This window comes from Saccharomyces mikatae (genome assembly GCF_947241705.1).
Source record: "Saccharomyces mikatae IFO 1815 strain IFO1815 genome assembly, chromosome: 13".
NCBI lineage: Eukaryota > Fungi > Ascomycota > Saccharomycetes > Saccharomycetales > Saccharomycetaceae > Saccharomyces > Saccharomyces mikatae.
This window is the reverse complement of record NC_079268.1, coordinates 898,441-924,605: the sequence shown is the minus strand read 5'-3', so window position 1 is coordinate 924,605 and position 26,165 is coordinate 898,441. Positions and strand designations below refer to the sequence as shown.

General features: G+C 39.4%; 11 protein-coding genes across 11 annotated transcripts; 5 read left to right on the top strand and 6 right to left on the bottom strand.

Moving 5' to 3' along the window:
- Window positions 1–628: 628 nt before the first annotated feature.
- On the bottom strand, window positions 629–2,305 carry SMKI13G4410 (uncharacterized protein; the record flags this gene model as incomplete). The annotated part of the gene is made up of 1 exon (XM_056225052.1): window positions 629–2,305. One exon carries the CDS (start codon window positions 2,303–2,305, stop codon window positions 629–631), a length of 1,677 nt encoding a protein of 558 aa, XP_056078909.1.
- Window positions 2,306–3,227: 922 nt separating this feature from the next.
- SMKI13G4400 (amino acid permease) lies at window positions 3,228–5,000 on the top strand (the record flags this gene model as incomplete). The annotated part of the gene is made up of 1 exon (XM_056225051.1): window positions 3,228–5,000. The coding sequence occupies one exon, from the start codon at window positions 3,228–3,230 to the stop codon at window positions 4,998–5,000; it is 1,773 nt and encodes a 590-aa protein (XP_056078908.1).
- A 381-nt stretch (window positions 5,001–5,381) lies between these two features.
- On the top strand, window positions 5,382–6,359 carry SMKI13G4390 (uncharacterized protein; the record flags this gene model as incomplete). The annotated part of the gene is made up of 1 exon (XM_056225050.1): window positions 5,382–6,359. One exon carries the CDS (start codon window positions 5,382–5,384, stop codon window positions 6,357–6,359), a length of 978 nt encoding a protein of 325 aa, XP_056078907.1.
- Window positions 6,360–9,174: 2,815 nt separating this feature from the next.
- Window positions 9,175–10,833, top strand: FET4 (Fet4p; the record flags this gene model as incomplete). The annotated part of the gene is made up of 1 exon (XM_056225049.1): window positions 9,175–10,833. One exon carries the CDS (start codon window positions 9,175–9,177, stop codon window positions 10,831–10,833), a length of 1,659 nt encoding a protein of 552 aa, XP_056078906.1.
- A 568-nt stretch (window positions 10,834–11,401) lies between these two features.
- On the top strand, window positions 11,402–12,484 carry ADH6 (NADP-dependent alcohol dehydrogenase; the record flags this gene model as incomplete). The annotated part of the gene is made up of 1 exon (XM_056225048.1): window positions 11,402–12,484. One exon carries the CDS (start codon window positions 11,402–11,404, stop codon window positions 12,482–12,484), a length of 1,083 nt encoding a protein of 360 aa, XP_056078905.1.
- A 304-nt stretch (window positions 12,485–12,788) lies between these two features.
- Window positions 12,789–16,406, bottom strand: SMKI13G4360 (uncharacterized protein; the record flags this gene model as incomplete). Its single annotated transcript, XM_056225047.1, has 1 exon — window positions 12,789–16,406. One exon carries the CDS (start codon window positions 16,404–16,406, stop codon window positions 12,789–12,791), a length of 3,618 nt encoding a protein of 1,205 aa, XP_056078904.1.
- Window positions 16,407–17,907: 1,501 nt separating this feature from the next.
- On the bottom strand, window positions 17,908–18,972 carry DIA1 (Dia1p; the record flags this gene model as incomplete). Its single annotated transcript, XM_056225046.1, has 1 exon — window positions 17,908–18,972. The coding sequence occupies one exon, from the start codon at window positions 18,970–18,972 to the stop codon at window positions 17,908–17,910; it is 1,065 nt and encodes a 354-aa protein (XP_056078903.1).
- A 965-nt stretch (window positions 18,973–19,937) lies between these two features.
- On the bottom strand, window positions 19,938–20,987 carry SMKI13G4340 (uncharacterized protein; the record flags this gene model as incomplete). The annotated part of the gene is made up of 1 exon (XM_056225045.1): window positions 19,938–20,987. One exon carries the CDS (start codon window positions 20,985–20,987, stop codon window positions 19,938–19,940), a length of 1,050 nt encoding a protein of 349 aa, XP_056078902.1.
- Window positions 20,988–21,392: 405 nt separating this feature from the next.
- On the bottom strand, window positions 21,393–22,097 carry PRE5 (proteasome core particle subunit alpha 6; the record flags this gene model as incomplete). The annotated part of the gene is made up of 1 exon (XM_056225044.1): window positions 21,393–22,097. The coding sequence occupies one exon, from the start codon at window positions 22,095–22,097 to the stop codon at window positions 21,393–21,395; it is 705 nt and encodes a 234-aa protein (XP_056078901.1).
- Window positions 22,098–22,500: 403 nt separating this feature from the next.
- Window positions 22,501–24,429, top strand: TGL3 (bifunctional triglyceride lipase/lysophosphatidylethanolamine acyltransferase; the record flags this gene model as incomplete). Its single annotated transcript, XM_056225043.1, has 1 exon — window positions 22,501–24,429. The coding sequence occupies one exon, from the start codon at window positions 22,501–22,503 to the stop codon at window positions 24,427–24,429; it is 1,929 nt and encodes a 642-aa protein (XP_056078900.1).
- A 140-nt stretch (window positions 24,430–24,569) lies between these two features.
- On the bottom strand, window positions 24,570–25,505 carry ELP6 (Elongator subunit ELP6; the record flags this gene model as incomplete). Its single annotated transcript, XM_056225041.1, has 1 exon — window positions 24,570–25,505. One exon carries the CDS (start codon window positions 25,503–25,505, stop codon window positions 24,570–24,572), a length of 936 nt encoding a protein of 311 aa, XP_056078899.1.
- Between the last annotated feature and the right edge of the window lie 660 nt (window positions 25,506–26,165).

Genomic DNA, 26,165 nt, shown 5'->3' with positions numbered 1-26,165 from the left:
TTTAAGTCCGGTACGCGCCCCTCGAAGCTAAATTAAACTGACTGCATAATCGAGAGAAAAAAAAAAAAAAAAAAAAAATGCGCGCCGCCAGCGCGACTCTTTGATTCTACAGAAAGAGAAAAGAGCATACGTAGTTTCGGCCCAACAGCGAATACTAGATTACAACCAATGATCTATCAGTCTTTGGAAATGTGTTGGCTGGAGCTTTGCACCTTCCTATACGAAGTAGATACTAGTGCACACGCTATGAAGTATTTCGATAAATTGCACGGACATATCCGAGTAGCCAGCGGTGTATTTGAAAATCCAACAAGAACCCGTTGTAATACAAGAATTTTTTTTGTGAGAAACTAATTTCTTCATCGGTAGCTGATTAGTTTGCCTGATGATTCCGAAGAGCAGTGTTCAATCTGTGCACAAAAGGCATTTTTGCTTTTTACTTGTTGCCAAAATAACTCTTTCATGTTCTACGAAAAATAGGTTTCAAGTGTCCCTACGTACTTACGATGCTTGAGTTTTGATTATCTAAGAGCTACTCTACAAACACTATTTACTTTCAGTAGTTTATCTAAGGTTATTAAAACTAATGGTTTGTTCCTTCTTCATCGAAGCAATGATATCGTTTAAGCTATTTTTGGCTTCGTTCTCTCCAACCTCTTGCTATTGAAAATCTTGCCCACGCGTTTTTGGTCTTTACAATGTGTTCTGGATTTTCTTTGATGTCGTCAAAGATAGATTCAAGATCTACTTCATGTGGACGTAAATATTTAGTCTTTTTGAATAGCTTCCAGAAAGTAAATAGTCCAATTGCCAATGGAATTATGAAGTACCTGGTAAAAAAGGACTCGATGTCGAAATGACCGTGTATGAAGTTGTAAAAGCCTCCCGTAAGTAAGAAAATGAACGACATGATCCCGGAAAACCAAGCAGCAAAAGGACCCATGGGTGTTGAATATGGTAGGTCAGACCTGCTGTATCCCTGAGCTTTCAAAGCCCTGTCCATATGGATATGGTTTGCCGAAATCAGAATCCAACGTAGCAGCGTGTTTGAAGACACCAGCTCTTGGAACCACCCAAAGACGGTAGCCGACGATTTGGAACAGGACATATACGCCAATGGTAGAAAACTCGAGATGAATATCACACCAACATAAGGAATTCCTCTTTTACTCGTCCTCAAAAAAATCTTGGGGGCTTGATTCTTTGTCGCCAAACAGAACAAATTCCTGGAACCTTCGATAATAGCCAAGTTACCAGCTGACCATGCCGATGTTAAGATCAAGGCATTGACAATATGAGGTAAGACTTTGATCCCAGCTCTGTTCATTGCAATGACAAAGGGACTCGACCGGGCTGTGCCCGTTCCGGTAGCGATCAACTTATCATTGTACGGTACGATCAGTGTCAGTATGAAGACTGTGACCAAGTATAAAACAATAATGCGCAAGAAGACATTTTTGGCACCGTGAAAAATTGCATGTCTGCTGTTCTTAGTTTCACCGGCAAGAATGGCAATGTTTTGAATGCCAGAGTAAGAGTACACCACAGAAGAAATGGCAGCCCAGAAGCCCACAAACTTTCCTATATGTCCCCCCACCAAATAATTTGCAAAGGGTCCAGGTTCCCTCCAATAGTGAAATCCAAGCCTTTCTTGACCCTTGGTACCACCTAGGTCGATCACCAGTCCTGATATAATCAATATAAAAATCAATACAAGTTTTAGCCACCCGAATATGTATTCGAGTTCGCCGTAGAATCGAATTGTGTAAATATTCGTCACCACAAAAAGAATACCGAACACAGTTATGAAAACTGCAGGACTTACATCCGTCCAATATCTCATAATAACTGCCGTGGCCGATAACTCACCAGGCATCAGTGACGAATATGTAGAGATCCAACCAAATGTGAAGCCAACTGACTCGTCTATGAACTGCTCAGCATGTCTGATGGTTGCCCCGGTAGCGGGCATGAAAGAAGCGACCTCAGCGATAGCAATCTGATTACACCCCACAACAATACCAACGAACAGGTATGCAATCAACAGACCAACCGGCCCGGTTTTTTTTAACGTACCACCGGAGGACAGAAATAGACCTGTGCCAAATACGCCGACAAGTGTTAGCATCTTGATATGGCGCTCTTTCAGCCCTTGCTTGAGTTTTGTTCTATCATTGTGGAGAACACCCCGTTTCACAGTCTCTTCCACGCTTACAATGTCGTGCTCCTCATCGACATCTTCTTCATAGATCTTCGGTTTTACCTTTTCTTGGCTATTAGTAGACTCATCACCAATTTCAGACATTTTCGACGAGGTTATTCAGTTTCTAAAGACGCTGTTTGGACAGCAAACTAGCTATTTAAGTACTTAAACAAACTAAGATTTTGCACATGCGGAGTTGAACTTCAAAACTCTACAAAATGCAGTTGATCACTCATCTTGCTTATCGCGTGGACTCCTGAGCCCGCTTATCTCTTCGGCCAATACAGTTTGTGTTGGGCAACACGTTTGAGGTCTTGGCAATGTGATAGCTCTCTGCTGAGTTTGTTTCTACTCTTATATTAGGTTGCCTGCATTCATGCAGTGATTTCTTTGAGTTTGTTTTTTCCGCCGCAATTAACACCACCTTCGTTTTGCTTGTCAATTCATTATCATATCCAAAGCACTGCAGCCAAGCGAAAGGTAAAAGGGTAGTAAAACGCAAGAGCTGATAAGATCGTGTAATGTAAGCGTTCCCACGTATGAGTCGAACTGGCGCCCATTCTATCTACTACTAAGAAAACAACAAGTTGGCAAGGCCCAACTTTATCTACTTCTTTGTTGCAATATGGCATGCTTCTTGCACGCTATACAGCATTGTCTGATGCAAAAGCCATGTGATTTCGCCAAGGATGACTCGTTCATAGTACCATCAACTCTTCCATAGTCATATTATTTTAACGGTTTGGGTCCGTAAAAGAGAGACCAAAAAAAATTGTGTGCGCGTTTTCTTACCAAGTGCGGCACGGCGTGAGAGCGGGATAACGGCCTTCGAGAAGACTACACTGCTTTTCTCGAGCATACAAGTAGAAATTTTTGAGACATCGCACCAAATAAAGAGACCTTTTAGAATATCTCATAACTCTCTTTTCCTCACATAAGATATCAAGAGCCTTCCTACATTAAAGTTGAAAGGCAGACTGACTAGTGCTTTTAGAACGTATTTTTTTATTTGAAAAGTGTCAAGATGGATATACTGAAGAAGGGAAATGAGTCGGACAAGTTTACGAAGATAGAGACGGAGTCTACAATGATACCGACTGGGCTAGAAAGATCAGACAAATCAGAGTCGCTGATTAGAAGAATGAAGGACTCCTTCAAGCAAAGTAATTTACATGTCATACCGGAAGATCTTGAAAACAGCGAGCAAACTGAACAGGAAAAAATTCAGTGGAAGCTAGCCTCTCAACCTTACCAAAAAGTCTTGAGCCAGAGGCACTTGACCATGATTGCCATAGGTGGCACTTTGGGAACTGGGCTTTTCATCGGTTTGGGTTACTCTTTGGCTTCCGGGCCGGCCGCTTTGTTAATTGGGTTTTTGATAGTGGGTACTTCTATGTTCTGTGTCGTCCAGAGTGCTGCAGAACTCTCCTGCCAGTTCCCGGTTTCTGGCTCATATGCTACACATGTTAGTAGGTTTATAGATGAATCCGTTGGGTTTACTGTGGCTACAAACTATGCTCTGGCCTGGTTGATTTCCTTCCCGAGCGAGTTAATTGGTTGTTCACTTACGATCTCCTATTGGAATCAAACCGTCAATCCTGCGGTTTGGGTGGCTATTTTTTATACTTTCATCATGGTGCTGAATTTGTTTGGCGTGAAGGGCTTTGCTGAGACAGAATTTGCCTTGTCGATTATAAAAGTCGTTGCTATAATCATCTTTATCATCATTGGCATCGTTCTGATTGCCGGAGGAGGGCCGAATTCCACCGGATATATTGGAACTAAATACTGGCACAACCCAGGCGCCTTCGCGAAGCCGGTCTTCAAGAATCTGTGTAACACTTTTGTTTCCGCTGCCTTTTCCTTCGGTGGCAGTGAATTAGTGTTGCTGACTAGTACAGAATCCAAAGATATTTCAGCCATATCCCGTGCTGCCAAAGGTACGTTCTGGAGAATCGCGATTTTTTACATTACGACCGTCGTCATTATTGGGTGCCTGGTGCCTTACAACGATAGTAGACTGCTCAGTGGTTCGACTAGTGAGGACATTTCTGCCTCCCCCTTTGTTATCGCTTTGCGTAACACAGGATCGATGGGCGCTAAGGTGTCCAACTTCATGAACGTTGTTATCCTTGTTGCAGTGGTGTCTGTTTGCAATTCTTGCGTTTATGCTTCTTCAAGACTAATTCAGGCTCTAGGCGCCTCTGGCCAACTTCCGTCAGTCTGCTCTTATATGGACAGAAAGGGACGTCCTTTAGTGGGGATTGGCATTAGCGGTGCGTTTGGTCTCTTAGGGTTCCTGGTCGCCTCAAACAAGGAGGACGAGGTCTTTACATGGCTTTTCGCCCTGTGCTCCATTTCGTCATTTTTCACCTGGTTCTGTATTTGCCTGTCGCAAGTTAGGTTCAGAATGGCTTTGAAAACTCAGGGTAGGTCCAAGGACGAAATAGCTTACAAGTCTATACTAGGTGTTTATGGGGGGGTTTTAGGCTGTGTGCTGAATGCCTTGTTAATAGCAGGCGAAGTATATGTATCAGCCGCACCAGTCGGCAGTCCTAGTTCCGCTAAAGCTTTTTTTGAGTACTGTTTAAGTATTCCGATCATGATTGTTGTGTATATTGCACACAGAATCTATCGAAAAGACCGGAGACGTTGGTACATCAAGAGAAGCGAGATCGATCTCGATACCGGTTGTTCTGTGGAGAATCTAGAACTTTTCAAGGCACAAAAAGAAGCAGAGAAACAACTTATTGCTTCTAAACCGTTCTATTACAAAATCTACAGGTTTTGGTGTTAGTGGATACTCTTGCATGTGTAGTCTTTAATAATTTTTCAGGATGTTTAATGTCTGTGTACTTTCTTTGAACAAAGCTCAGTGCCTGCTCGGCTAAGCAGCAGGCGTGCGGCGACGACAAAATACTTCACGCAGGGTTTTTTACTGCAGCACGGCATTCTAGAAGTGAAATTTGAAAAAATCACCTCGAAGTTTTTTGTTCATCCTCTATGTTCACAAGAGTATTAGTCACTTCCTGGCGGCAGAAAAGTTATCATCGAAACTTCTTTACGCTTTATTACGCTTGAGAATTGAAGGTTTAGTTCAACCAAGCTGAAAAACAACCAATTATTCAACATAATTGGAAACTAGTCTACCATTGAATTGTGTGAAAGTCTCAGAAAAATGGCACGTCTTCCTCTAAAGCAGTTGTTGGCCGATAATCCTAAGAAGGTTCTTGTTCTTGATGGTGGTCAAGGAACAGAATTAGAGAATAGAGGTATCAAAGTTGCCAACCCTGTATGGTCAACCATTCCATTCATTAGTGAATCTTTTTGGTCCGATGAGTCATCTTCTAGCAGAAAAATTGTCAAAGAAATGTTCAACGATTTCTTGGATGCTGGTGCGGAGATATTAATGACTACAACATACCAAACAAGTTACAAGTCTGTTTCTGAAAATACGCCGATCAAGACTTTATCAGAATACAATAATCTATTGACCAGAATTGTCGATTTTTCTCGTGGTTGTATTGGCGAAGATAAATACTTGATTGGTTGTATTGGCCCATGGGGTGCTCATATTTGCCGCGAGTTTACAGGTGACTATGGTGCTAACCCGGAAAGTATTGACTTCTATCAGTATTTCAAACCTCAGTTGGACAACTTCAATAAGAATGATAACTTGGACCTTATTGGATTTGAAACCATTCCTAACATTCATGAATTGAAGGCCATTTTGTCTTGGGATGAGAGTGTTCTATCTAAACCCTTTTATATTGGTTTATCCGTTCACGAGCATGGTGTCTTGAGAGATGGTACTACCATGCAAGAAGTTGCAAAAGTTATCAAGGACTTGGGCGACAAAATAAATCCAAACTTTTCCCTCTTGGGTATTAACTGTGTTAGTTTCAACCAGTCCCCTGACATTCTTGAGTCTCTACATCAGGCTCTACCCGATATGGCCTTACTTGCTTATCCAAATAGTGGGGAAGTTTATGACACTGAAAAAAAGATATGGTTGCCAAATAGTGACAAACTAAACAGTTGGGATGCGGTAGTCAAGCGTTACATTAGCAGCGGTGCCCGTATCATCGGTGGTTGTTGTAGAACAAGTCCAAAAGACATCCAAGAGATTTTCACAGCTGTCAAAAAATACACTTAGCTGTCCTTATATAAGCTGCGAATTTCTCAGTGATATCCATACATATATATGCTAAGAAGCAGCGCTTCATTTTAGTTAATAATTTATAGAGTCCAATAACCATGCTTCATTGCCTCCACCGTACTTATGAAACGAGAAGAGTTTCCTGCACACTTGGCGGACTAAAAAACTAGCAAACGTAACGTTCTCTTGTAGTCCATGGGAGCTCAACCAATAGTTTATCTGATGGAGACTTAGAATGTACACAAGTATAACGGAAATAGGAGATAGCTTATCAGTGCCTCTGTGCAATCTGGTAGTCATGACTGATCCTTACTGAAACGTTGCCGCAACGTACCTTAAGTGAGCAGCTACTCTTGGCCTACATTTGCTGTCGTTGATATTGTAAATGTTGTAGAATCAATGTTACTGGCGTAAAAGACATAAGCTATCCAAACACTGTATTTGATACTCTAGTTAATGACTTATTGGCAAAGAACGCTCTGCGCTAGCCGTAATTATATATATCACACCACAGCAATATCCAGTTTCTCCAGAATCTTGTTACTACTAATTTACTAGTCCTTGTTGTTGCAGAAATAACAGGTACTACTGAGCGTTGTTACAGAAAACCATTGCTACCTCGTCAGGCTTTCCGACTGCAGGTCTACGAAAAGAGAACGAGCCCTTGTGAAATATCAGTGGCGCAACATCGCAATAGGTAACTTTAACTTGAAAGTGAATGTACATCTTCAAAATAAGTTGAGTTCGGCCATTCTTTTCGTGAAAGAATAGGTACCCTCAGGAACAATTAGTTTTGGACATTTACTTGAGAGGGTTAAAAGGCAGGTTACTATATCAAGATGTTGTTGATCGGTGTTATACTAAAATGTGTAATCTCAAGTAAACTTTAAGAACCCTCCATTAAGAACATATTTATAATGTATCGAGGTCCTTTCTCGTGGATTAGCTGGCCACGAGAAAATGCAGTCTTGGGCGATCAATGTCTTCTTTGTAGGGCCCAATAAGGAAATTGTCAATTTTTTGCACGACCACTCACTAAGAACCTTGGAAATTTGTTTCTTTGCTTTTAATGCTGGATGTAATAACAGGGCAGTGACTTGTAAGAACTAGCCCAACGTGGACTAGTATTTTCTTTGAATAGAACTAAAACGGCAATGAGGTTGAAGTGAACACGACGCGGAACTACGAAATGTTAGGCAATATCTGATAGAAGCATATGGGTTATTATAAGGATAGAGGTGCAACCTGGAAGTCACAACTAATAAATAATTTAAATCTAATACATGCGTGGCACGCATTATTTAAGGTTTAAGAGTGAAAAACGATTCTTCACAGAAGCCATACAAACGAACGTCAAGAATTCAAATTTCGAATTTTCAGGCACTAAATGAGCACGTTCACTGGAAATATGTGACCACTACGCTTAACTCGTAGTTTAGCAACGCACCCTAAAACACCAAGTAGCAGAGAAAAGATACCCTGGATCATGTTTTTCCTCCTCCACTTAAAATATTTCAAAGTTTAAACCAAGATCTTTACGCTGGGTGTAGCACAACTATAATGTTTGGAAAAGAGCAGAAATAAGTTTCCTGCAATGAGTAGAGTAGCTCATAAAAATAATGCTTTCTGTTTCTACGAACTGTTTAGGTGTCGCTATGCTCCGCCACATGTACAAATGTCCCAGTAAAAATACGCCAATAAGAAAAATGTACCTACAGAATTTTTCTTCGAACTCTTTGTTCAAGTGGAACATCATCTTAATCCTATACATTGGGTACATGGTTATGGCATTGTAAGTTTGTTAGTTTCCTTGCATATGAGCAAATATCTACGCTAACCTTTCTCACAATGTCCTTCGCCACTCCCGTTAATGGAATCATATTACACCTTGCGTACTTTTAAAATTACATTGTCCTTTGTTTCTTTTTTTTCCTTGTTGAAAGAGACTGTTGTTCGAAAACGGGTGCACTTTGGTACTCTTTATACTTCGCCCGAGGAAACTGTGCAAATGACGGAGCTTCATCTGGCATTTTTCTATTGTTCATAAACAATAACCCCCTAAAGCCTGCATGTACGAAGAATGAACTTATGGTTATCAGCACTTCTCTAGTATTGTGTACTAGGTTACGGGCTTCTAGATTTGTAACTAGTGCTAAATACACCATTTTAGCGTGCCTATAATATGTCGCAATAGGACTTTTCCTATGTCTAATTCGAGTAATTATATAAGCGTGCATAGTGATTTGTTTTAGCGAGGCCCTTAGGGTCCTGTATTGTAGTAGTAAAAGTCTGCAGCTCTCATAGGTTAACCATTCGGCAAAAGTTGAAAGATCTCGAGTTTCATTGGGGCATGAATATTACAGATGTACAATGTGCTAGGGTTTTATGCGGTGTGTGCAGGTTATGCAGCGTTGCCATTAGCGTTGGCGTCTTTTTTTTATTGCCCGAGGGGTTGCTCTTGGAACTTATAAGGTCATGAGCACTTTTGCTGAGTCTTTTTAGAATGCAGCATTTTTCTCAAACGAAAAAAAAAAAAGGCAAAAAAATCTATAGAATATTACTGGTCTTGAATTTTCTTGGTAGTAGCCTTTTTAATTGCACCCCTTGGTTCAATATCCATCAATATTTTCGATTGCATACTCTTTATTTGGGTATTGTTGTTTGTATAAATATATTCATGAACTCGACTATTTGCAAAACTTCGAGCAAATTTCTTTCATTATCCGTTATTAGTACCTGATATACGGAGAAAGGGAGCAGTTATAGAAATTCTAATAGGGCATCCCATTGTTACACCTTCATTGATCTAATTATGGGAAAAGTTTCGGAGTTTTTCGGCAATCCAGGTGCTAGGCCTGATGTTCACCATAGAGCGCCTACCGTTAATCATAAACAATATGAAGATTTTGGCGATTCCAAAGATTACAAGAACGATGATATCGTCAGAGTTATTAGCAATAGCGATGAAAGTACTGATGACGAATTATGTAATGTGGATCTAACTGAAACTGGTGCAATCTTTACTAGTAAAGGTTTCACTGGGTTAAGTAAAGGTTTCACAGATAAATCCTTAGACTTTTTAGTGCGGGTGGCTGGTTCACAAATTGTTTTTTTCATCGTTTGGATCATCCTTATAATTTGGATAGTTATCGGTATTGTTTACAATGCACCTTTTAATTGGCAAGTGGTTATGCAGGACGGTCAATCGATTCAAAGTTATGTTTGGGACACGCTATTAATGAGACAACAACTGATGAGCACACATGAGCAAATTTTGATCTGTGGTAGATTGAAGTCGAGATTGATTTCCTTCAAGAACTATTTAACAAGAAGGTCTCCACAGGAAGAGAAAGCAGAATGTACAGTTGAAGCTAATGAAGTGGGTTCCATTGAAAAGCATATAGACTTATCGGAAATTAATGGAGAATTGCCCGTGGAGAATTGGTATGATCGTTTATCGAATATAGCAAGCAAATATATGGGTTCGATCTCAGCGATGGTGATATTTTGGATAGGTATTTTTGTTTGGATAGGCTGCGGTGCAATTCCAAAAGATGCAGGCAACTCGCCACCTTACACTGGAGAGACTTCTGGTAGTAATCCAAGATTAAAAAAATTTAGTGATAACTGGCAAATGTATATTAACACTGCTGTCGCAGTTTCCCTGTTGATTTGTACCACATTCTTACAAAACATTAGAGCCAGACATGATTATTTCACTGGAAAATTTTTAGTCGGTATCTTTGAAATGGACGAAAAAATCGACTATCGTATAAGAAAGCATTTCAATGATTTTGAAACGCCGCATCCAGTTGTTACGATTGAATCTGAAAAAAGATCAACCGGGAGAAAGATGATTGATTGGTATGCCGACATTATTGGTACTGGGGTGGGTGTGATAATTGGCGTTGCAGTGTTCGCTACTTGGATTGGTATTGGTACGCCATTGAAATGGAACGATAACTGGTGGTTGATTATCGGTACATACACAGGTTTAGTTGGGTTTCTAGACGGTTTCGTTCTAAGAGAAGTGTATTTCAGAATTGTTCAGCACGAGGAGAAGAACTACTCTGATGTGGCTAGAGAAGACCTTGAATTGTTTCAAGAACTGGGTATTGAATGTCCCGAAGAGTTTTCCGGAAAACCACCTCAAATTAACACTATTGGTTACAGAACATCTCAGTATATAAATAAGATCTGCTCAACCCCATGGAGTGTTCTAGTATCTGTTCTGATCATCATTGGTTTGATTTGTGTTGCTTCCGGTCTTCGTTGGAGTACAACAGGTCAATTGATCGCTAACACGCCAACTATGATTATCGAAGAATTCTTCTTACTTGTTTTGTTGCAAGCACATAATTGGGCAGATCGTCAAAGAAGAGTGGAAGTTACGGCTTTGTACGCACGTAGGCGCATTCTTTTATCATATGTGGAAACTCGTTTCCCCGATGTTATGATGTTGGAAAAATAGATATTAAATATTCACCAATTAGTGGAAAACAGTACTTTACTTATTCATGAGCAAATTGAGTGCCGCTAAAAAAGGTTCAAGGAATTTCTGACGAAGGTAGTAACCATCGATCTTGGATCTGTTAATTAGTTTGTATAAGTACCCCTCCTTCGTTTCCGGGATTTTGTTTCTGTCTCTGAGGCTCTAGACCCTTTATATTGATACGTAGTAATAAGCAGTACACCCATAAACGTGTTTAGTTGATGCTTTAATGGCGAATCGGTGATAAATTGTGACACAATTATGCTTCTAGAGTAAGAGCATCTCTCGCTGACTAAGGATTCCTCCGCTCCATTTTATATGTCCGCTTTTAGCGTATGTTCCCACTATCAACTTTTCACATCTGGAAATGGAACGGCAATATAGGAGAAAAAGAAAGGCAAAAAGAAAAAATAGCAGTGACGGTTCTCGAGGCTGAGAATGTATAAGTTCGGTCAATCTCATCTGATTTACCGCATTGGTGAGATTTGTATATCCATTTTTTGAGGGAAGATTTTCAAGGTAACAACAAGAAAGAATCATTTTCAGCATGTCCTATCCTGAAAAATTCGAAGGTATCGCTATTCAATCACATGAAGATTGGAAAAATCCAAAGAAGACAAAATACGATCCAAAGCCATTCTACGATCACGATGTCGACATCAAGATCGAGGCATGTGGTGTCTGTGGCAGTGATGTCCATTGTGCAGCTGGACATTGGGGCAATATGAAGATGCCCTTAGTCGTTGGTCACGAAATAGTTGGTAAAGTTGTTAGATTGGGGGATAAGTCTAACAGTGGGCTAAAAGTCGGCCAGCGTGTCGGTGTAGGTGCTCAAGTGTTTTCTTGCTTGGAGTGTGACCGTTGTAAAAGTGATAACGAACCATACTGCACCAAATTTGTTACCACGTACAGCCAGCCATACGAAGACGGCTATATATCGCAGGGTGGCTATGCAAATTATGTTAGAGTTCATGAACATTTTATCGTCCCCATTCCAGAAAATGTTCCATCTCATTTGGCCGCTCCATTGCTATGTGGTGGGTTGACCGTATACTCTCCATTGGTTCGTAATGGGTGTGGTCCAGGTAAAAAAGTTGGTATAGTCGGTCTTGGTGGTATCGGTAGTATGGGTACATTAATTTCCAAAGCCATGGGGGCGGAGACATATGTTATTTCTCGTTCTTCAAAGAAGAAGGAGGATGCAATTAAGATGGGTGCCGACCACTATATTGCGACATTGGAAGAAGGAGACTGGGGTGAAAAATATTTTGACACCTTCGACTTGATTGTAGTTTGTGCTTCGTCCCTAACCGATATTGATTTTAACATTATGCCAAAGGCCATGAAGGTTGGTGGTAGAATTGTCTCTATTTCCATACCCGAACAACATGAAATGTTGACGTTAAAGCCATATGGCTTAAAGGCTGTTTCCATTTCTTATAGTGCATTAGGATCCATCAAAGAATTGAAACAACTTCTGGCACTGGTCTCCGAAAAAAATATCAAAGTTTGGGTAGAAACATTGCCAGTTGGTGAAGCTGGTGTTCACGAAGCCCTTGAGAGGATGGAAAGGGGTGATGTTAGATACAGGTTTACTTTGATCGACTACGATAAGGAATTTACAAACTAGACTTTAATGCTTTAGGAGCTTCTGTCTTTATTAGACTTATCGTGAGTTAGCCCTTTTTTTTTAATTATGCCTTCTTTTGGCTCTGTATATACAAGTACAGTTTTACTCGGTATAAGATACATTAAAAATAAGTTTTCTATGGTTACAAAGTATTATTTAAATTCTAACAATTCGTACAAGGAATTTTTTTTCATTTTTCTCATTTTCTCTTCACCAGGCAAACACCTTTAAGGTCAAAAGGAGGACCTACTCATACAATTATAAAATGGTGCATGTTTAGGGTATCGGACATATTTTGATACTACTAAGCAAACAAGACAATAGCACCAATAGCAAAAACTTTTATGTTCATATCCAAGGGCACACCAGCATTTTCCTCCGTCGTGATAACTGCAGGCACTGTTGTTTGTGTAGTGGATAAAGATGTTCCGTGAATAGGTGTGGTAGGTTTTGTAGTAGACTTGGTTGCCTTTTTGGTGGATGAGACTAGTTGTGATTTTGACATTGGCTTTTTGCTTGAAACCTTTATCGTTTGAAGCGTAGTTTCACCTCTGCCAACTGGACTTCCAGTTGAAGATTTTGAGGTAGTTGATGCATTTTTAGTTGCCTTATACATTGATATATCCTCTGAAGTTTCATTCAATTTCTTTTTCGTTCCTTCAACTGATGCGCTTCCCGTAACCTGGGTTGTTGATGAACCATTTGTCCCTTCAACAGGTACGCCTCCCCTAACCTTGGTTGCTGATGATGTCTCTTCCACTGTAACAGTTGATGAGCCCCTTATGATTTCTGATTCTGAAGCAATATTTGGAGATTCCTGAGGAGTAGATACGCCTCTGAAACCTTTCGAAGACGTGAATGTGGCACCGTTGCCTAAGCTAATGGTAGTGTTGGTCTTCTTTCCATTTCCACTCATGGTTGACGTTGCTCCTCTTTCTGGGCAAGTAGTGAAAGTAGAAGCATTATGATCTGTTCTAGTCGTAAATGTGCTTGAGTTTTTACTTTTGGTGCAACCTCCTGAACAACTTGTTATGGTCGCTGTTACAGTATTTTCCTTGCTTTCGATTTTTGTTTTAGTGGTGTTGGAAGAGAAACTGTAACTACCACAGTTTGCTGTTGAGGTTAGTGTTTTAACTCTTTTATCAGTAGATAGAACAGTTGTACCATCAGAGACACTTGTAGTTTGAGTGAATATCGGAGATAAAGTGGAAACGAAAGTGATGGGATTAAGAATAGATGTACCAATTGTAGAAGCTGCAGACGAGTTTTTAAAGGTAGAGATGCTACGAGCGGCTAAAACGGAGCCTGAAGTGGTCGAATTGGTTAGATTTTGTGCAGTGGATGTTGCTGATGGGACTATGGAAGTAGCTAAACTACTGACTGCTAATGAAGGGCTGGTATCGCCACTTACTATTAGTTTACTTACAGTAGCTGAACTGGAGGACGGTGATTCAAAGTCGGTACTTAAATCTACCACGCCTGGCGAAGAACTAGCTATAGTTGAATGGCTTACAAATGGAGCACTATTGGCCATACCAGAAATGGTTGAAGGAGTTTCAGAAATAATTGTCGAAGTCTTAAGGGTGACAAATTTAGAATCTGTTAATGATGAGCTACCGATAGTCGATTTACTTACAAATGGGGCATTGGTGGCGGTCAAAAAAGAATCTGAGCTAACAGAACTAAAAGTGGCTGGTGGTACACTGGAAGTACTCACAGTAGAGACTGCTGACAATGAGCTAGCGGTGCCAGTATTATTCAAGAACTTTGCGCTAGATGTGGTAATACTAGACGCGATTGTCCTTTCGGAAGGAATCATGCTAGATGCGGTTGATAGAACTCTAGAAGTAGTTGATCGGGTGGAAATCAATGAAGAACTTGCAACGATCGAACTATTGACGAATCCTATATTTGAACTAGTCGGGTTAGGGAAATTGGAAGAGATTTTGAAAGTAGCTAAGCTAGAACTACTGGATGAAGCTTCGATAAACGAGCTAGATAGGGATGATGATATGTTGGAGGCTGCCGAACTGGAACCTGCTGATGAAGAGCTTGCAATCGATGAATTTCTTACGAATGACACATTAGAGGGAGTCGAGGTAGAGGTTGTAAAGGAGGCTACTGTGTTAACAGAACTTGAAGTAACAGATACGATATCAGAAGTCTGTAAAGTAGATGTGGCTGATGGTCTGGTAGAGGCGATCGTACTGGAACTTGTTGATGAAGAGTTTTCAATCGTTGTATTTCTTACGAATGGCGCACTAGAGGCTGTCAATCTGTAATTTACAGACGAGGCTACTGTAGTAATGGAACTTGACGTAGCAGGTGCGGCATCAGAAGTTTCTAAAGTCAAGGTGGTTGATGAAACTGCAGAGATATTTGGTAGAGATTCAGAAAGTGTCGAACTAGTAATGTGTGATGAAGCTTCGGAAGTGTAGACACTAGAGGGAGTCGAGGTAGAGGTTATAGAAGAGGCTACTGTATTAACAGAACTTGAAATAGCAGATGCGGTATCAGAAGTCTGTAAAGTAGATGTTGCTGGTGGTCTGGTACAGGCGATCGTACTGGAACTTGTTGATAAAGAGTTTTCAATCGTTGTATTTCTTACGAATGGCGCACTAGAGGCTGTCAATCTGTAATTTACAGACGAGGCTACTGTAGTAATGGAACTTGACGTAGCAGGTGCGGCATCAGAAGTTTCTAAAGTCAAGGTGGTTGATGAAACTGCAGAGATATTTGGTAGAGATTCAGAAAGTGTCGAACTAGTAATGTGTGATGAAGCTTCGGAAGTGTAGACACTAGAGGGAGTCGAGGTAGAGGTTATAGAAGAGGCTACTGTATTAACAGAACTTGAAATAGCAGATGCGGTATCAGAAGTCTGTAAAGTAGATGTTGCTGGTGGTCTGGTACAGGCGATCGTACTGGAACTTGTTGATAAAGAGTTTTCAATCGTTGTATTTCTTACGAATGGCGCACTAGAGGCTGTCAATCTGTAATTTACAGACGAGGCTACTGTAGTAATGGAACTTGACGTAGCAGGTGCGGCATCAGAAGTTTTTAAAGTCGAGGTGGTTGATGAAGCTGCAGAGATATTTGGTAGAGATTCAGAAAGTGTCGAACTAGTAATGTGTGATGAAACTTCAGAAGTGTAGACACTAGAGGGCGTCAAGATAGAAGCTTCAGACGTTGGCAGACTGGAAGCTGTCGATGAAGTGGAAGATGTCAAAGCGGTTGAGGTAGTAGAGCTGGATATTGCCCTCGAGAAATCATACATATCACTTTCAGAGCCGACAGCGCTGGCAGATGTAACAACCAGTCCGGAAGAGCTTGTTTTTGTGGAGGATGAAGGCTCAGTCAACGTGGTGGAAATACTTTGAGAGTCTGTCAAGGAGAATGACAGTGATGTAATCACGGTTGTATCAGAAGTTAAACTAGATGATTCTAGGACGGATGACGTTTTCAATGGTTCTGAAGATGAAGCACTTACACCTGATGGACTGATTTTCAGGGATGATGTTTGGCTAGTACTTTCGCCTATGGAGCTGGTGGCTATAATATAATCGGAGGATTTAACGGTGGATGAAGGCGCACTATATACACTTGAAGGGCTAACGGATGATAATTCGATATTATTGGTCGATGTAGTGGTAGTAATAGGTGATGTGTATGAAAGAGAAGAAAAAATGGAAGCTAGAGACTCCGACGAAAGAATTGAAGCAATTGTATCAGAAGAGAGAGATGAGCTAGAAGTAACTGCGGGTATAACAGAAGACACCAATGTACTAGAACTGCTTACAACAATTTCCGAGATTGAAGTAGATGTACTACTCGTAGAGCTTTTTTTACTTGTACTACTGGTGGTAGTTGTCCTACTATGGGATGTGGTAGTTGCTGTGGTCGACTTTGAACCGGACGAACCCATCTTGACACGGCACTGTTCTTTCTCGTAGCCACTTTTCCACAATATAAAATATGCATAAATGGAATAAAACTACATCAATAACACTTATGAGTGCGACTTTATATACGTCAAATATCTAACTTCACTCTCTTGGCTTACTTACAAAACGATCATAGGCAACAACGAAGACTAAAAAACATGCTTCAAAAACCTTAATGACAACTGCTGAGCGGTTTTCACAAGATGCTTATCTTTACGTGAGTTTTAAGTCGTCGTGAACTGACACCTCCAGGATATTCAAAGGCAATGATTACAAACGAGCTTTTGAAAAAGCTTAATTTAGATTAGATCTGCGGATACCTAATTAATCCGCTTTAACGAAAGATACACTATTAGAACAATGTCAAAAAAAAAAAATGAAAGCGGCTCAGCTATACTCCCGTTAGACTCTAGCGAAATGTGTGCAGCAGGCCGTAAATATATACCTTACATCTCTTTCAATCAAGGGGTTTATATACGTCTTGAATATAATGCGTACGAATATTAAGACAAACGCATGGTTTCGGAAGGTATGTGTAACGCTGATCGTGACAGTTTATATATCTCTTCACCTTATCATTCTATCTGCATATTCTTCGGTAACCAGTTCTGTGTAGTATGTAAAATGAAAGGTAGGAGAACCTTCCCTACTTTTCACTTTTGCTTTCTTGAATATGTAGACAATGTCAATTGCGTATAAAGAAGAGATAACTTCAAACGCTCAAGGGTGTGTTCATTCAATTTAGGAACATTTTGATGGAGGCAAAGAAACTAATAAAAGTTTACTCCATTGTAATCATGAACCTTTCTCACTTAGCTTCATAACACCATACTACGCATGTTCTTCTAAACAAGAAGGCAAGCAGTATATACGAAAAAAGAAAGTTCTGCATTATTACACTCTTGTCGTCCAATATACCAATTAGAACGGTTAATGATTCCCCCATCGTATAGAAGGAAACTTTCTCGAAAAAGATTACTTATTCAGCAAAAGTGTCTTAGCGACTACACTTGCTCCCCACAGGTAAAAAGATTTCAAATAATCGCGAAAATAATGTGTACGAAGGTTCACGGTAGCAGCAGGCCATGTTTTTTTTTGCTCCAAAAGGAAAAAGCAAAGTTAACAGAATTGAGACAAAATCAACTTCCCAAACTAAGGGCATGGTTTCGAAAAGTTTTTTAATTTAGTGATCTCATGAAGTCAGCTATCACTTTTTTGCGCTACGCGTTTAATGTGACGCAGTTCATACTTGTCATTTTTAGCTTCCCCGTGCCTTCGCATATTTTTGTCTGTATACGAAAAAGATCGATCAAATAAGGACGAACAGATCTGGGAACAAGATATGACAAGGTTTGAAATTTGCCTGTCTTTCATATTCTAGTACAGTCTTACTTTTTTGGCGCAGAAATGGAACGAGGTTGATATAAGTTAAAAAAATTAGAGTTACATATCTATACCGGTTGATTATATTTTAACACTTTGTTACATCATGTTCATGTTCATGTTCATGTTCATGTTCATGTTCGTGTTCATGTTCGTCTGGAAAATGATCATGTTCATCTGGTTCGCAAGGTTCATTCCGTTTTGTGGCCTTCTTTCTCTTGCGAGTCTATCTTTACGTTTCCTCTTCATGTATTCTATATAATGAATAAGTAGGCCTTGACACGCAAGTTCTTCTGTTAATAATGGAATATTATTCAATCCGAATGATCCTTGGTCAGTGCAATGTTCGCCAAGGATTAAATGGCCCTCTTGAGAAACCCGTCTAAAAAGAGATGTGACAAATTCTCTAGTATAATGAGCAGCAACGAATCTCTCATCTTTTTGGCGTTGCCGATCGAAGGTCATCCTATTTTTAGAGATTTTGACTACATCTTCATCTAAGCGATTTACTTCATAATTTTCCAGCAGAGTTAGCTTATAATGATCGTTGGTGATTACTGGCGAATAAGTGACATGCCATCTAAGATTTAGACCATTGACCTTAGTGTCCAAGTCCCTGTACCCATCTCGATGGGCCATCGTTAGTGAATTGGGTTCTGTAGACATAGCTCCTTCGAATTCATATTTTATGTCGGTTCGGCCGCAGTTTTCATATATGTCATAAATTGGTTCTTTGTACAACACAAGTCCGTTGTTTGAGGCAACGGCTTTCGTTACAGCATAAGGCGGAGGCTCATCGGCAGTTCTTAGGACAAATTTGAAAATTTTATAGTACGGCACATAGCTGACCTTCTTGTCGTGGCGACCTGTTTTGCAAAACGGTGTGATGCAACTAATCATTTGAAATAATGGGATACCAATTGCGTCTGGACGAAGTTCATACGAATCTTTCTTACTCTTTTCAAAATATTCAAAAGACTGCTGGGATGGAAAAATGAAAAACCCATCCTCACTGCTTATTTGAACTACGGGCATTCTTCTTTCCCTATTGAAATGAAAGCATTCCGGAAGTTTTTTGCTGTTGGACATTTCAATCTTCAATCTTTGCTGATCTTTAAGCCCATCAGCCGCTTTCTTCAGAAGATATCTACTTATTGAACCCATATCAAGAATTTTTGAAAACTTGTAATCGCGGATTAGGATTTTCTTTTGCCTTTTCCTTGGTAAGACATATCAACTTACAGCAGTGGGAAACACTATAATCTTCACAAGAGGTCTAGTTTTATATTGGTTCATACCTGTGGCTTGGTCAAGACAACATTTCTTTTCAGGGCACATAGGCAATTCCGCTGCGCCAAAAAAATAGAATACATCTACTTTCCCCCCTCCATTTCTCAAAAAGGACGCAACCGATACGTTCCTAGCATTAGTCACAATCAAATGAATGAAAGGTCTAACCGAGGGTGATAGATAATTGATGTATCCCACTCGTTCCCAGGCTCGCTAGTTGTGTACTTTCTTGTTCGAATGCGCACATCTGAAGGAAGTTCAAGTTAATGCGGCTTCTAACTTAAACACACTAAACAAGTAGGCTTTAAGGGGACCTCGCAGGAGTTGAAACTATGAAGAAATAAAGGAAAAGGAAAAGGAAAAGGCGTGCTGACAGCTTTAATTGGTTCTGTTTGGGTTATGAAAAGATTCAAGTGATGCTTGAAGCGAGTATGAAGTTGCGCTGTCTAATATGTGTCACATAATAGCACATGCGCTAAACGAATATCTCCTTAATTAATACGTAACTTTAGATGATCCTATCGGGTGTAGTCGTCGCCAATAATCTCTGTGTCAATTATTAGTTGTTGCTTTTTCACAGAACGATGTCCTTTGCAATAGTTCTGCTATTATCAGTTTGGTTCAGAAGAACCTGTCATACATAGTAGAAATTTCTGTAACAGTGCATAGGTACTAATTTCTGGGTATTTTGACTTCAGAAAAGCACAGCGAGTTTTATGATTCATTTTTATCAATGTCGTTATTTCTAGTGTCAATATATAAAACGTGTATATATGTACTAATATATGAAGAATCCACCTACAAAACTTGACAAGAACGTTTGATTCGGGAAGTAGCCATTATGGCTGTTGAATTTTAACATGGTCACCATTTTTGGCAGAGGATTTCAAAAATGCATCCACACAAGCCAGATGGTGGAAGGCAGTTCTTGGTGTACCTAAGTAAAGGGACTTGTCCTTCTTGCTGACAGCCTCATTAAAATTCAAAAATTCAGCGTTGACACCGAAGCTTTCATCATTGTCAATTTTAAAGATTTGCTCCTCACCGTTATCTTCAGCTGAGCCACCTAGCTTAACTTTTACAACTGGGTTCTTCTTATCTGATAAATCTATGGTAACAGTACCATTTTTACCGTAAACTTTCAAAAAAACAGACTTTTCAGTAGCACCAAAAGCAGAGCCATAAGTAAAACTTCCGATTATATCTGCGTCCTTTAACTGAACAGTAGCAAAGACGATATCATCAGCACCAGAACGTTCGCGCACTTGTCTCGTCAATGCGGAAACAGATTTAAATTCACCAAGTAAGGAAATAACAAGGGCTAATTGATGTACACCACCATCTGATAAAAATCCACCAATGTGCTCTGGTTTTTGTCTCCAAGTCGTGGTCAAATATTTATTTGCGGTGACAAATGGGCCGGTTGAATTGTGAGTGAATGCTACAACAGGGCTAATTTTTTTGATCTGCTCCTTCGCGATTTCAATACATGGTAGATATAACCAATTTTCAGCCACACCAACGGGTAAAGGGGTGGACTCTGCCAATTTGACAATCTCCCTTGCTTGTTCTAAATTAGCTGCAATTGGTTTTTCCAAAAGAACAGGCTTGCCAACCTTAACGGCTTTTTCAACAATACCTGCATTAAACTGAGCAGGTAGCAAAGCATCGATGTAGTCCACATGAGGATCATTCAAAATTTCGTCTAAGTTGTCGTAAACTTTATCTTCCGGGACGTTAGCAATCTTTGCAAAATTCAAAGCTTTTTCCTTATGCCTGTTGAAGGCAGCAACGACCTTAAATTTGTCAGGGAATTCCTGGTAAGATGGCAGATGTCTCTCTTTGGCAAAAATACCTGTACCAACTATACCGACGTTCAATGGGGACATTTTTTTGTAGTTTCTATTTCGCTTCTTGAAAATAATCAATAGATGTATACTGACCTGGTCAATATTACATACGAAAATCCTTTACAAAGTTCAAATGCCAACGAAGAATTGGTAGTTCCTTTTATACATAAAGACATATGTATTGTGTTACTAAACTATGAATGAAATTCCAGCAAGGACGGAACTCCGTTTATTTTCCGGCGGTGAACGGAATTAAGCGGTGTTATCATTAAGTTAAAGCCAATGTAATGAAGTGCACGTCATTTAATTTTGAATAAGAACAGGGACTACGTAATTAGTTATTCTACTATTATCTTTCTAACGTACAAAATTCGACTGTGGCAAAAGTTTTATTAGTCTTGGTTCGATTTTAGCTCGGGTGGAAACAATTCTCTACATTTAAACCTAGATGTATTTAGCAACGGCCTCTCCATCATAAATCGTAAAAGGCATATTCTCGCCCACGATGGCGATCGAAAGGTTGTCTACTGTCAAAGATTCGTCCCTTAATGACTGACTGATGGCCTCTATGCCAGCTTTGATCAGTTCATCTGGGTTCCCGTCAATTTTTATGAACGTATCTAAAGTTCTCTCTAAATAGGTTTTTGCCCCTTGGCTTCTTGCACCAATAGCCGTACCGTATAGTTCCATTACATTCCCAGAAGGTTGGAATTCTAGAAGATGAGCACCGCTCTTGTCATATCCTATAATCAACAAACCAACACCGTAAGGTCTACCCCCATAAGATTGTGTATTTTTTTGCGCTTTATCACAAAGCAGGTATCCTGCTTTCTCAACAGCAAGCTTCCTGTTAAAAACCAAGCTAGAATAATTACATTGTTGTCTCAAATAATTACTTAAAACCCTGGCGTCCGGAGCTAGCCCTGCTAACGAGAGTCCCATGTGATCGTCACATTTAATGATCTTTTTCTGGTATGATGACAATTCATCTGCATTTCTTTTCAACGCTACCAAAACTGCATGAGTGTTCGAACGTAGCCCCACAGTAACGCTCCCTTGTTTGATAGCCTCTAAGGCGTATTCTACTTGGAAAAGACGGCCAGTAGGAGAAAAAGTGACTGTGTCCCCGTCGTAATTGTTTCTGAACATTCTTTAATGATATATGAAGGTTTTGTTTAATACGCTGTTGTTCACTTCCCTTGAATCTATCAGTTGACTATATTGCTACATAACTATAGTGGCGTCTTAGTTCTTTTTCCATCCTTTAACGATGTCTTTTGAGTGTTATTTTTGCCACTCTACAATTAGGGTTTTGTCTTGATAGGGTTTTTCTTTCATTTTGGTAGGGTATTGAATAATTAAGGGTTTTTTACTTGGTCTTATAATATATCTAGATAGGTGAGTGAGTTCAACCCTGACCCTTTTTTTTTCTTTATGTTTCTTTCTGTATAGTAGCTAATAGAAACTGGTACTGACTACATAGAAAAGTATGATGACACAATAGTGGCCAAGTCTTCTATACACACACAATCTTTTCGAGTTGCCATAAGCCATGCAGAAAATTACACAGGAATCCAAAATTTCTGCTATCATACCGACTCTGTTAAAGAATTGGATACTGCACATTGTATACGCTACATTGGACCACATACCTCCGTTTGTGTGGGAAATTCTACATGTTTTCACTGATATTTATTTCTTTTGGATTCAGAAGTTGGTTAATTATGTGAGGCCACACTCCAGAGTTATTTATTATAATGCTATTAAGAAATTAGATGAGTGTGATACGTATCAAATGTGGTGTCAGCAAGCCTCTGTAGTAGATGAAATCACAGGTGCAAATTTATGGCGGCGAAATTTCTTTTCGAAACGATACGACTTCAATTCTGTTATTGAACAGTACACGATACTGGAAAATATGTTGAGAGAGGAGAAATATGATGTAGTCAAGGAAAAGTTTTCGACTACAGGGCCTTGTATGCTGAGAAATTTTGCAGGTATTGGGGATAAAAAGCTGTTTACGAAATCCTTGATGGGTACGAAATTGCTTATTGAACAATACTTGACTCGGATATTGGAGGGCTTGGATATACTAAACAATCAGACTTTAACTCCAACTTCCTTTTTTCAAAGGTGTAAGTTGTCGCTGGGTACCACAGCGTTGATCTTGCAAGGTGGTTCATTATTTGGTTTGTTTCACCTGGGGGTAATTAAGGGTCTATTGCTACAGGACCTGATGCCTAATATCATAAGCGGTAGCTCTATGGGAGCGTGTGTTGCCAGTCTATTCGGTTGTTTGTCCAATGAGCAATTAAAGCAGCTACTGACGGATGACAACCTCTTGAATATCATCAAGAATGATGTGGATTTATTAAAGAGCTGCGGTTATGGTAATTTGGAGCAACATTTGAATCTAGGGACATTAATTCAGAATTTAATACATCACGGTTACTCTCAAGATGTTTATCTTTTCATTCGGTTTGTTATGAAGTATATTGTTAAGGAGAAGACTTTTGAAGAGGTTTATCAAATTACTGGAAAAATTTTCAATATTGTTATTCATCCAACGGATAAATCATGTCCTAATTTATTGAACTATGTAACAACGCCAAATGTATTAATCAGGTCTGCCATTGAATGTTCGCTCGGTTCTGGTGTGATCTCAGAAGATACATCGCTGATGTGTAAAAATTTGGAGAATAAAATTGAACCGTTTCTCAACATTAATAAGGATAAGCACGTTAAATTCTTGACCCCAGAAAATGCCACAAATCCGAGTATAACAGAGAGCCCCTATACCAGATTAACGGAATTGTTTAATGTTAATAATTTTATTGTTTCTTTGGCAAGACCATATTTGGCTCCATTGGTGGTGAATGATTTGAAGCATGAAATCAAAACGTCGAAATACTACTATTATAAGCATTATCCGAATTTGCCCCCTATAAACGCCAATACAGTAGATATAACACACAGGTCCTCTTCGCAATCACCCACTAAGACAGCGACTGTTGAAGAACTCGGAGCAACGCACTTAATAAGCCCTGTACCCCCAAGTTCAGCAATCAACGATTCATCAGAATTTATAATCCCAGAATTAGGCATACCGCAGTTGAATTTTACTGAAATGGAACCGTTGGCGTTCAAATTTAAGTATCATTTGGAGAGAAAACTGAAAAATATTGCCACTATGGAATTTCGACATAGAATGGAGGTCTTGGACAATTTAGGCTTGTTGTGTTCGTTAGTAAAGAGACTAATTATAGATGAGAAGACCCCCAGATCGGCTACGGAGATTGCTGTGGTACCTAAAATGAAAAGTCTGTCATTAACAAGAATTATTGAAGGTCAATTGAATAATATTCCTTATTGGATAAAATCTGGCGAACGAAGTACCTGGCCTGCACTAGCTTTAATTAAGACAAGATGTGCAGTTGAATTTAAATTAGATGATATAATAAGGGCAAGAAGGAGTAGATAATAGGTTTACCCCCTTTCTGTTTTTGTTTTTTGATAGAGCTTAATTGCATATACTTACATTGATAGTGTAGTTAAATTATATTCAGTACATAAAAAGAATACGAATGAGTGATATAACTCGCCTATAGCCCTTTATACTATCTATCGGTAGAATAGCTTTGTTGATTCCTTTTCATTTAGATACAAGTATTCGTTCTCAACCACGTGTAAGTTTGTGTTTGAAAGAGTCGCGATCGGTGCACCACCTCTGCAAACGTGCAGTGAGCCAGTTACGTCTTTTGCAAATCCAGTCTTCAAGGGGTTTAAGTTTAAATTGATCATTGATCTGATAAAAGAAGATTTGTAAAAATTCTGTATATTGGAGGTATGAACAGTAACATCGTATTCGTCCATATTGAAAATGTCTGAGTTGGAAACAATGATCAGTACTTGACATTGCTTCAGAAGAGGTGTAATGAACCTATTATTCAATTCTGAGTAAGTCAAGCCATTTATTAGAGATAATAGTAATTCTGGTTGTTCTATAATAACGATAGTGTTCGTTGGGTTATTCTGTAGAGCAACCAAAAAGTTTGCTAGTAATTCACTTAGTATTTTTTCTCTTGGCTTATTTAGGATATCACTAACGATGAAATCGGACAGGAAGTCGAAGACATTATAGTTATTGGTTGGGATCTTCAACTTGCTAAATGAATTTATAAAATGCTTTTGTTCGTGGATAAACGATGCAACAACTGCATGAGTGTGAGCCGGTGACAACAGTGACGATGGAGAAGATTCATTAAGAGAATTTGGAAATCCTAAGATATGGGTTTCTATTAGTGCGTTTATCAGCCATAGCGGTTGGGTGGACGACTGATGAGTAATGAAGATTAGGTTGTGAGAGCTACTATCTTGAAAAAATTGGGCAGGAAGAACGGATTGATCACTGAATAAGACCAAATCTTGCCTTTGAACACCACTCATGAATGTCTGTTTCGTTTTATCGATAGGGGTTATGAAAGTATCTCGTTCAACTTCTCTTGGGTTTACTTGACACTTTTTTTCTTTTTTTCTTGCATTTTTCATCCAGCTCATCGCCTATTAGTTGATATTTGGGGGATCAGAGGTGCAGTACTACAGACCTGAAAAGCTAAAGCTAAAGAGAATAGGGCTACGGTGTGAGCGGCTTGTTGTAGTCGCATAATACTAAGAATGACGATTATGAACGAATCGCAGCTCTTTCTGAATAGGTTTGCATATATATCAACTAAGTGTAAAAGATCCACCCCAATCACTCAGAATTTTAAGAAGCATTTCCAGTTAAGTATTCATGCCCAAAAGAGGTGATTCGGTGCAGTGTATAACCTGCACTTTTCTACGTGATAAAATCATAATCAATCTTACACACTTCACAGGTTTGATTTTATGTTTTGTTCCATTAGAAAACAAATAATAAATAACTAGAGGTATAGCGAACACTAAAAGAAAAGAAAAGAAGAATAAAAAAGCCAAAGTAGACCTTAAGATAATCTGAGACACTATAGAGCATGGAAATAACTCTTGTTACTAGTCCCTAAATACTTCAGTTTGCTTGTATAGCTCACAAGTGTTACCTTCAATATTAAGATTATATAATAGCTTATTCGTACCTGGTGACGGATTTTTGTCTGGAGCTTTTTTAGGGAGAACTGACTTTTATTGAATGAATCATATTTAAGAACAGGATAAATTTATACCAAAGGGCTTGATTAGCAG